The sequence below is a fragment of the Dunckerocampus dactyliophorus genome, chromosome 12 (assembly GCF_027744805.1).
Source record: "Dunckerocampus dactyliophorus isolate RoL2022-P2 chromosome 12, RoL_Ddac_1.1, whole genome shotgun sequence".
NCBI classification, from domain to species: Eukaryota; Metazoa; Chordata; class Actinopteri; order Syngnathiformes; family Syngnathidae; genus Dunckerocampus; species Dunckerocampus dactyliophorus.
Window position 1 is genome coordinate 14,541,854 of NC_072830.1, and position 11,472 is coordinate 14,553,325.

The 11,472-nt window shown below is 40.9% G+C and overlaps 1 protein-coding gene across 2 annotated transcripts in view; it reads right to left on the bottom strand.

Moving 5' to 3' along the window:
• Positions 1-11,472, bottom strand: part of plch1 (phospholipase C, eta 1) — a 71,837-nt gene that overhangs the window by 58,501 nt on the left and 1,864 nt on the right. For both annotated transcript variants that reach the window (XM_054794563.1, XM_054794562.1), the window contains exon 2: positions 2,150-2,296. In XM_054794563.1, coding sequence (XP_054650538.1) covers positions 2,150-2,296 — 147 coding nt within the window. The remainder of the gene's footprint in view (positions 1-2,149; positions 2,297-11,472) is intronic.

Sequence of the window (11,472 nt, forward strand, 5' to 3'; positions counted from 1 at the left end):
AAACTAAGCAAATGCTCCAAAAAAGGCTTTATCAACATCGCAGGGACAATTCTAGTGGTCCTCAATCAGCAGTACATCTACACCTTAAAGCTACCAATCACTCTTTTGAGGACAGCGAGGTAAAGATTTTGGCCAAAGAAAACAGATGGTTTGAAAGGGGAGTAAAGGAAGCTATTTTTGTCAAACAACAGAACCCATCATTGAATCGGAATGGTGGTTTGAGGTTTAATTTGGACCCTGTGTTCAGCAGGTTACTGAGACCAAAACCCACAGCTCTTAGTCTTGCAAATGAGGTGAAGCCAGGGCCGAGCCAGGACAATAGATGCTAACGAGCCAGTATCAGAGTCGTTCATACCCAATTCAGGGAGCGACACTTCCCTTTTATCGGAGGTGTTAACAGCAGGATAGGATTATACCACTACTCCGCCCAGGCTTAGTGTAAGGAACCAATAGTAGGAGGGTGTTGGCACACCAATTCCGCCCACTCTTACTGTATTTAAGGCCTAAGCTACCAGCACTTATTAGTTCGCTGACGAAGCTCTTCGGATGAGGAGCGAAACGTCCGACACCTTCTTCACAGAAGTACAGATGACGTCTCAAGAAGCCTTTTCCTAAATGTGTTAAGTTAATCTAATGGGCAACAATTCAATATGTTAATGGAACTTTTTTTATATAGGTATGAGAGGAATGTGTTACTGAACGCAAGCTATAGTGTACGAGAGGAAGCGAAGTCATACAGTATACATACTTGTTGGCCACTTAATTAGGTATACACTACCCAGCATGCTTTGTAGGCACTTATAAATAACAGTTGTAAGTTACGTGCTTAGCACTTAGTTGCTGTTTATCACCCATGTACTAGTAGTAGTAGTATTTATGTAATGTGTTAACTTGCTGTGGATGTGTTGGGTTTTAATTTCGTTGCACCGTGAGTAAGTATGTCGTTCTGTTTGATGACCACCTACTGTATGTATGGATGGCACCTCAGGCAAATTTCTTAACCCAGTGTGGCCCCCGGAGTCAAAAAGTTTGTCCACCCCTGATTTATATAATGACTAATGAGCACAGAGTAGCATAAAGACGACTGTTTGAGTGGTGCTTGGTAGATAAAGTTTTAACAGAAACAGAAATAGTTGATGGCTCTAATAGTGATGAAAGTTGGACCCCCCCTGCAACCTGGCCCATTCATTTATTCTCTTGAGTTAAGCAGGACTGATTTCTACATAATAAAGATATTTATTAGCATTATTTTAATCTGTTAATTTTATTATCTTGAGGGCTGCACGGTGGTCTAGTGGTTAGCACGTTGGCCAACACAGTAACAGCTTGGAGATCGGGAAGACCTGGGTTCGATTCTCCCCTCCCATTTCTGTGTGGAGTTTGCATGTTCTCCCCGTGTGCGCGTGGGTTTTCTCCGGGTACTCCGGCTTCCTCCCACATTCCAAAAACATGCATGTTAGGTTAATTGGCGACTCTAAATTGTCCATAGGTATGAATGTGAGTGTGAATGGTTGTTTGTCTATATGTGCCCTGCGATTGGCTGGCGACCAGTCCAGGGTGTACCCCGCCTGTCGCCCGAAGTCAGCTGGGATGGGCTCCAGCGTGCCCCCGCGACCCAAGTGAGGAGGAAGCGGTATAGAAAATGGATGGATGGAGGTAAAAAATGAATTATTGAACAATATATAAATATATGATATAATAAATTTAAAAAAATATATTATTGAACAATTTATTTCCCATGTATTTGTATTACTCCAAAACATGCATCAAATTAAATTTAGGTTTGAGAAATTTCACAAAAATAAAGGGGCAAAAACACCCCCAAAAAAACTATCCACCTAAAAGCTTTAAATCCAAAAATTGTAATCATTACCCATTTGCCAGGGGACCTTGGAATTGTCAAACGGCAGCCCTGGCCAATAGCACTCATCAGAAATACATGAAAAATGTACAGTTAGTCCATGTGATCGGTATCATTATGGGCCGATCTCACTCACGGATGATCGGTATCGGAATCTGCAGCATAAAACGCTGATCGGAGCAACCCTAATCAAAACTGCATTACTGTCTTATTGGCGATAGCATATTCTCACTGTATACTCGTACATGTACACATGCTGTATGTGTGCGTGTGTGCATGCAAACGTACTCTTGGCCTTCTCGCTCTTGCGTGACGGCTTCCAGCGGATGCAGGAGCGATGCTCATCCAGGTAAAAGAGTCTCACCAGCCCTTTGGATCCCGCCTTCAGCTTTACCATCTGTGTCCCGGACTGCATCACACTCATGCATCGCTCCACTGGAGAGGAAACACGCAAACACACACACACAAGAAACAAAAAAAGGTCAGTGGAGCATGACACTATGGCACAAAAGAAGCAGGTGTCAGGCTTTATTTGCCTTTTAATTGTCGATTTGTCTCACTTTTGGCGGTGTGCACTTGATGTAGGGGAGGAAGGGGGGGGTCGGTGCGGTCTAAAACCGCAAACAGAGATGCTGCTGTGTGCGCACACAAGGCTGCTTGTCAGCAAGCCACTGAGAGAGTGTCCTGAATACAGCTCATAGACGGGAGACACACAGAGTGTCATTGATAGACAGCCAGCCTCGCTGTTGCTGCACAGGAAGAACGTCTCAGTCCTCACGAGGAAGGTGGAAGCTACATCAGAGCTTCATTCAACACTGCTGGAACACTTTGGAAGGAATGACTTGTACACCTGCACAATCCACTGAGAGCCAACAGCAAATTCTGCCTTTGCAAAGATAATAATGCTCAGAGAAGTATTAATTCAACAATATTGCGGTTGCAGTTTGCAGCGTTGTAGAAGATTGCAAGACCGCAAATTTTCGCCTGCATTTCGCCCCGGTTCTCGTACACTGCCTCGGTTATCATACAATATTGCATGTAACAAACTGTTGTATTGTACCTTTTGGGACACTATAGGTCAAAAGTTTGGAGACACTCACCCATGCTGTTGATGAGAAGGTGTATCTAAACTTTTGGCTGGTCGCTACATTGACAGCATTGCTTGTTTATTCAGCCATCTTGGATCACACAAGCAACACCAAATCACGTGATCACTCAGACTCGAGTCATAATTTTCACGACTTTGGACTCAACGTGACAATATCATCAAACACTTGCAACACGACTTGGAGTTTGACATCAGTGACTCAGGACTTGAATTTGACTTTAGACTGATGACTTGAAAATACTTGAGATTTTCAGTGAGTGTTTTGAGTAAAATGTGTCCCCACTCAAAGTATTAAACTAACGTGACTGTAACTGCGTCATTTCCAGCAAGACAAGATATTTTCCCTTTTGAATCTGTCTCACTGAATGCACCTATTAACGTCCAATCAGGTTTAAGAACGAAGCAACGAGGGTGTGGTTTACATTTCTGCGAGAGCCAGACTGCTGGAGAGTGGCAGTGATTAAAACCAAGATGTGTCGTCATGCTACCAAGGATAATTTCATTTACATTTGCAAATGACGAGGTCATAGTATTGAATTTGGTAAACACTTAACAGTGCTTATAACTTGTAGGGACCAAAAAATTTCAAGCCTATGAACTTGTGACTCGACCAGTCTTGTCTTGACTTGAGATTTGGGATTAAAGACTTTGAGACTTGAAACTTGAAAAACACAGAACACTGACTTTCTCCCACGTCTGCCTGTAAGGCAAACTCAAATGAGAATGTTACACAAACTAGTCCATTTGGCTTGTACTGTATCATTCCACGGAATCGACTTCCCAAACAAAGAATCCCATGCTTTGGCGACTCAGTCTGGTTGTGTAATTAATACAATGCGAGAGTCCAACTGTGTTCCAAGATGACGGGGTGGTAGAGTGGCCGTTTCCCAACCTGAAGGTTGCAGGTTTCATCCTCTGTTCACTGTGTAGGGGTTCACTGTGCCCCCTGTAGATCACACGTCTACTGGATGTCTCCCTCAAATACAGTCAGTTTCTTCAGTTTATTGATCCATTTTAATGCCTGGTACAACTAAAGGTACATTTGTTTGGACAAATATGATGACGATAACAAATATAGCTCATAACAGTTTAATTTAAGCGCTGATATCTAGCAACTTCCATGGTTTTCTTGATAATAACCAAAATCGCTCAAGTTCTTACAGGAATAGCTACAGCATTGTACTGCCAAAAAATGTAACTCTTATGAGCTATTTTTGTTATCATCGCTACATTTGTCCAAACAAAGGTACCTTTAGTTGTATCAGGTATTAAAAAGAACAAGAAACTGAAGAAACAAGGGAGGTCTAATCCTTTTTTTCCATGACTGTACGTGTAAGTCATGTTCAGGGTTGATGCCGCTCCAGAACTGGGTCATTTATTTGGTAGTGTTCACCAGCGAGAGTGAAATATCCCATCCTAAATAAGAGCTAACATCTGTTCAATAGGTATCAACGGCGTAGTTTGAACTCGTCAGTGCTTGAGAAAATAATAGGACACTGAAGACACACAGTAAGACTCTGGAATTAATCCGCAACAAAGAAATAGGCGCCATGTGCATTATTCATCTGGCGCAGACTTCTGAAGCCAGCAGCTTCATTACGGATGGATCTGAACTGTGGCCAATGTGGGGAATATCGAGGTATTGATTACATCTACAGCCTTGGCTGCAAAGAACAAGTGTATTCTTCTGGGTGTTGTAGCTCATCATTTGCTTTCAGGCTACAAACTCACAGTAGCCACAGTCTGGCTCGCAAGCTTCTGGCAGCACATTCAATGATGTAACATCATAAATACAAAAACCCAATGGGGATATAACTGCACAACTGCACTGGAGAATTGCACACTCCCCTTAGAGTGAATGTTTTCTCCGACAGGGGGGAAAAAACTAAAAGAGAATGCATAAGTATGCATTGATTTATATGTATTATGATCTTATCTAGCACAACATCCAGCACAGGGCACCTTTTTTTAAATAGACGGTAAACATGTGCGGGCAGTTTGCCATCTCATCTTCAGGAGTAGCTACATACAGAAACGTTTTCCATTTTCTCACATTTCGGAGGCTAAATGATCATGGAAAGGGAAATAAGAATGGCTGGAGGTAAACAGTGTCTCACATTTCTGTAAGCATACAAAATACAGATGATGGATGTCTTCTATTCCTTACAACTACTTAGCAATGCCTTTCACTACCACCTACAGAACTGGAGTATTGACTGAGCAGCCAGGACAGAAATGTGTGTACTGTGAAATCCTTTCTATTTTATAAAAAAAAAAAAATTGCTTGTTGCTAGGCAGAGTTCATAGGGATGAATCATAAAGGCCGATGACAAAATGGCTACGCTAAATCTAGTCATTCTAATTTCTGGTTTTATGGTTATCACATTTCCCTCTATACTTTTCTGTGGTGCTACTGTACGACAACAAGCCAAAGAAAAAGCTAAACCTTTGAAATATTTGTGAGTTTGTGATTTTAGATGCTCACCGGGCTAAAGTCTTACTAGATTTGCAGAGGTCTCGCCTGTCTTCATGCACAGTGCTTGTTACGAAGCTGCAGGCCAACTTGCAACAGAATCCACAATCACCGTATTGACCCAAACATATTTTTATTTGTACATGCAAACTGAAATTACTTTTCCCTCAAGCAAGTTGGAGCTTTTTTTCCTGTCAATCACACGCACCAACGGCCTGAAGCAGCCGTGACACAGAGACCCACTTAAAGGTAGTAACTTAAAGTTGGGCGTCTTAAAGTCAGGGTCATCTTATGTAGGGGAGACTGGGGACAGTTGCAACACTTTTTACATTACTCTCAATTACTCAGAGATTATTCAGACTAGGCACACCAAATCTTTACATAGTAAACCTACATCTGTCTGCTAAATAGCCATACCATTTAAAGATGGCTACATATAACATATCAATCACAATATTTATTTGAATAAAAAAATTCAGACGTTGCAACTGACCCCAAACCTGGGGACAGTTGCAACACCAATCAGGGACGGTTGCAACATATCAAAAAACAGTAAACTTTACCAAAATGTTATGCTTTTTGTTGAAATAACCACAGTATACAATATAAAAGTATTTCATACATTTAGTTTTGTGTAAAACATAGGCCTACTTTGAGTCAATGTGCAAATGTTACGGAAGCTATAAAAACTAAATATTTCAGTTTAATTTATAATTTGGAGTGCAAAAAACATTTATTAAACATGTGACCAAACAGTGAACAGTTTTAGTGAACAAAATTCACATTGTTTTAAAACTCCAGTGAATATAAAGTTGGATTTTTAAGTTTTGTTAAAGGCACACGAATGCTTAAAAAATAAAACTGCAACACTCGCCTCTTCCCCAACAAATCTGCTGTCCTGTGAACTATTCCAGCAGCTTCTGAACAATTCTGCAGAACCCAGAACATTTCTGCTAACTCACAGAAAAAAACAAACATCTTCTTCCTCTTCAGAGTCTGATTCTTCTCTCTCCTTTTTTTTGGTTTTCTTTACACTTTTCTTTGTGGTTTGATGTTCTTGTATTCTTTTTTTTGCCTTCCTCTGTTCAGATTTTTTATTATTTTGTTTATCATTAGCATTAATTTCTTATTATGATTCCCTATTCTGCCCATCATGAGCTGTAAAATATATTAATTGTGCCTAGTGTGGTCTATTTTGATATTAGCATGGGGACAGTTGCAACAGTTGCAACTGTCCCCATAGTATCAGTCACGACAAAACACCATGCGCTAACTAGCCACAGTGACATGGACAAATGTTAGCAATGTTGCTGAATAGTCAACAAAACAGTGATTCAAACCAGGTAGGTTTGGAGTAATTCATACAAAATATTAGGATAGTATGACAAAAATACAGCTCGTGAAAAAAGCTACTTTCATACCTCAAAACAACTTTGTCTTGATAGAAGCTAGACCAGATTCGCAATATGGCTGCTTTCTTCTTGGCGAGTAGAGGGTCTAACTGAGCATGTGCAGTATGAGTGTCATCACTCTAGCGTGTTACTGATTAGACAAATAAGGCTTGTTGCAACCGTCCCCTGTTGCAACTGTCCCCAGTCTCCCCTACTCCTGATCAGTATTTTAAGACTAGTTGAAAAATTGCAAGAACTTACATTTTGCACTGTTGGCTCTTAAGGAGGTTCTAAGTAGAGCTTCAAAATGTAATAAGAAGAAATGGGAGTGAGACAAGCAATCTATTGCAAACACGTATTAGAGTGAAATAGGCTGTTCATCTTTGATCAAAAGTTTAAGACCATATCTTTAAAAAAAACAGAAACCCCCCTAAGATAGAAATAAAAAGTTCAAAAAAGGAGTCATTAATGAGTATTCTTGTTCATCAGCTGAAAAATGGGTTTGTGCATGCTTCATGCCAGTGTTTCCAGGAGGCTAGTGGGAATGTTGCTCCAGGTGGTGAAGATGGCTTCACGGAGGGCATCCACTCTCTGGAACTGATGTCCATTTTTGTAAACTTCCCTTGCCATCCATCCCCAAATGTTCTCAAATGGTTTTAGATCAGGGGAACACGCAGGATTGTCCAAAAGGGTGATGGTCCAAAAGAAGTCAGGTGGGCATTGTGAAGTGCAGCGTTGTCCTGTTGAAAAAGCCAGTCATTACCACACAGACGAGGGCCTTCAGTCATGAAGGAGGCCCCCTGCAACATCTCCACATCGCCAGCTGCTGTTTGACGCCCCTGCATAACCTGAATCTCATTGTTCCACTTTTCTTCCACCTTCCAATGTCCCATGTTTGGTGCTCTCGTGCAAATTCCAACCCGGCAATTTTGTGCCAATAAAGGAGACAAGGCCTTTGAAGACCTTTTTTCTTCTTAAAAGCCTTCTTCTCTGGCAGATGGCGTCTGATGGTTATTGGACTGCACTCGGCACCAGTAACAACCTCCATTTGGGCCACGGATGGTCCTGTGTCTTGACGGACAGCCAATGGGATCCTCCGGCTCAGGGCTGGTGACACTATTTTGAGTCTACCACTTGACTTTTTTGTTCCATAACCCTCAGGATGTTTGAAGAACTTTCAAATGACTGTTTTACTGCGTCCAACCTCAGCAGCAATGGTGCACTGCGAGTTTCTGCTTATGCAGCTCAACAATCCCACCGCGTTCAAAGAGCCATGAAGATATCATGACAGTGTAAATACCTGACACAAAAGCTTAAGCTAAAGGCTTTTAATAGCTGTGCTCTTAAACTTTTGATCAACTGATGAACAGAATATTTCACTTTAATGCTTGTTACTCAAAACATTTTTTGTCTCATTACCATTTCTTCTTTTGGCATTTTGAAGCTCTACTTAGAAGCACCCTAAAAAAAGCACTTTTTTTATTTTGCCCATTATCCACAATCCTCTTTCTCTTTTCTGTGTGTTCTGAAGGTATAAAAACAGCTAAAAAGAGGCAGCTGAGAATGCATTAAATGAGACGCACTTATTCCGCCTATAAAGTCTTCTAAAAAAACCTCCAAAAAGTGCCAACAAGGCTCCATTTACATAATGTGACCTGCATATTAACCAAGCTACAGCGACACTGTTATTATTGTCACATTGTTACGCCAAAGAACTACGTTACTGGCGTAGTGGACACCTCGCCACACCACACCAGCTAGCTAGTAGCCGGCTAGCGACTAGCTTCACCACACACTTGCTCGCAGTATGTCAGTGCCTCGCGCACAATGCCTCAGGCCACTGCCAAAAACACTACATATTGGAGCTGCCACCGCTGCCCTTGGTTTTTGTTTCTGGAAAAGTTAACGCCAGGTGTCGCGTTCCTTTCTCTGTTGCTCTGTCAAAAGCTCTGCTAATGCTTAAAATGGACAAAATAGGGCAAAATACTGTATTAGTATTAGTGTATTATTATTATCATGAATGGACCTGTTGCTACATGATCACAGCGTTTATACAAAACCATAAAACCTTGTTGGAGGTTTTGTTTTTTGTTTGAATAGTGGTCTCTATTGGCGAGACAGGTGTGTCCTATTATGTGCAGTAATGAGCTGTCTCTTTGTATCTGTTTTTATATCTTTAGAATGCACAGAAAAAAGAAAGACGTGTGTTCATGTCTCACATAAGGATTGTGGATGATGGGAACAATTCCAAAAAAAGTGTAGTTTTCCTTTAAGATCCAACAGTACAAAATGTAAATTCTTGCAATTTCTCAACTTCAAATTAGGATCAGGAGTGTATATTATAGTCAAGATGGTAATTGGATTAGATTAAAGCAAATTAAAAAAAAAAATGCACTACATCTTCCTCTGGCGGAGGTCTGCACTTAATTAGGTCTTGTCTTATTTATTTCATGTTCACTCAATCAATAAACAAATGATTACATCATTCAGTCATGCCAGCCTCCACCTTGTCACTATCAGCTTTGCAAGATTATGTCTGAAGAATCAATTTGCTCTTTCATATTTAAGTCTGCAACCTTGCTGAGAATATTTCCACATTTTGCAAAAATTGCATTTTTTTTTTGTTCTGACCCTTTTTCTTTTCCCTCCTATTAATTTCATGGTCCATGTGCAGTACCACCACGCACCTACTATTGTGTTTACGTGCATGTCTGTGTGGGTGCATGTGTTAAAAAACCTCATTACTGCTGTCGGCGGCGAGCACAGATAGCACATCAAAGCTTTGAGGCAGTAAAAATTCTAATAGATTTTAATAGGATACGTGATGTCGCTCTGATTGAACAAAGCTTGTCCACTCTCTGATGCACACAATGAGGATGAGGTCGGGACCACAACACATGACACGTAATACCTCATCGTATGGATTTTAACTGACACTTTTAACGCAGTGACAGTCACCTTATGTTACTTTTATAACGTGGAACCTGAAAACTATGTCTGGTAAAATGTGCCTCAAAAGTTGCACAAAAACATGGCAGTCGAGATCTCAGCACAACACCGGCAAAAGATCCACTTTGCTTTATCTTTGGTTATTATTGGGTTCAGTTTTCCAGGAAATGCAAGCATACATGCAATTCAGATATGCTCATGTTTTATAATCATTAGACAAATAATCAATGACTTATGGACAATTAGTTTAAGTCCCATCCATGCCCACGCAAAGACATTTTGCTTGATGGCTGCCATGTTTTTACTTTTCCTCATATTACAACGTAATTCTCGTAAAATTATTCCTTTTTCTTGTTAGGTTTTTTTCTCTCAATAGTTTGACTTTATTCTTGTACGTAAACGTACTGATTAATTTTTCATTTTTGCTGCTGTTTTTTTTTTCCTTCTTGAATTATATTTTTAGAATGTGCCGCGGGCTGCCAATGGCCCCCGGGCCGCACTTTGTACACCACTGGCTTACACAAACATACACTCCAAAATAAAAACCATCTCTGTTTCCTCTGCTGAAGACTTCTTTCCACTTTGACTGACAAATAAACTGCGAGAAACAAACACAAAAAATGCACCTCTATGACAGCAAATCAGACAACACGTCCTCTCCTTGCAGGTAATGAGCGGCGCCTCGCCTCACACACAGGATCAAAGATAGCAGGAAGTGAACGATGCAGTCGTCACGGGGATACTCGGATGATGCATAAACATAAGCTTCTGCTCCTTTCTTGGGCTTTAAATAGCAGCAGCAGCAGCATGCAAAATAAATGTTCAATATGCAACATGTTTGTCCACGCACACACACACACACACACACACACACGCGCGAACACACACACACTGTGTGTCATCAGCAAGAGTTAACTAGACAGCATAAGGAGGCAGTGGAGACAATCGCCTGCTGCTTCAATTTCAATATCCACTTGGACAATATGATGAAATACTGTGATGAAAGCATGAAACATCCATAAATTGTACTTTTATAAGAATTATCATTTTTCACAGTTTCTGACACCCTAAGAATTGTGCTCCTCTGTGCTACTACTAGTTTTATATTGCTGACTGTATGAAACGACTGTCTCACATTGAGCAGATGCTTGATTAGGTACACCTGAACCCATTTTCAATAAAAAAGACCACTTAGCCCACTAAGCAACTCTTCAAATATCCTTAAAAAAAAATATATCGGAAAAAATAGTGCTAGCTGGAATGTCGGAAAGCTGGGGAAAGGGTGTGAGGTCTACCAGCCGATACTCACTTCTCCCACCCCGTTGTGTCGGAAGCAATTGTTGTGGAGCTGTCGAAAAGGAAAAGGTTTTACGACCACTTGAAAAATTGTCCACTGTTGGATCTTGAAGAGGTTCTAAGTAGAGCTTCAAAATGGAGCACCAAAAAATCGGAGTGAGACAACATTAATCTGGTGTAAGCAACCACTGATCTCTTGACGGCAAAGGCAAAAAAGCTTTCTCTCTTTGAACACGGTGGGATTGTTGAGCTGCATAAGCAAGGCCTCTCGCAGCGCACCATTGCTGATGAGATTGGACACAATAAGACAGTCATTTGAATCTTCTTCCAAGATCCTGAGGGTTATGGAACAAAAAAGTCAAGTGGCAGGCCCAAAATAATGTCACTGGCCCTG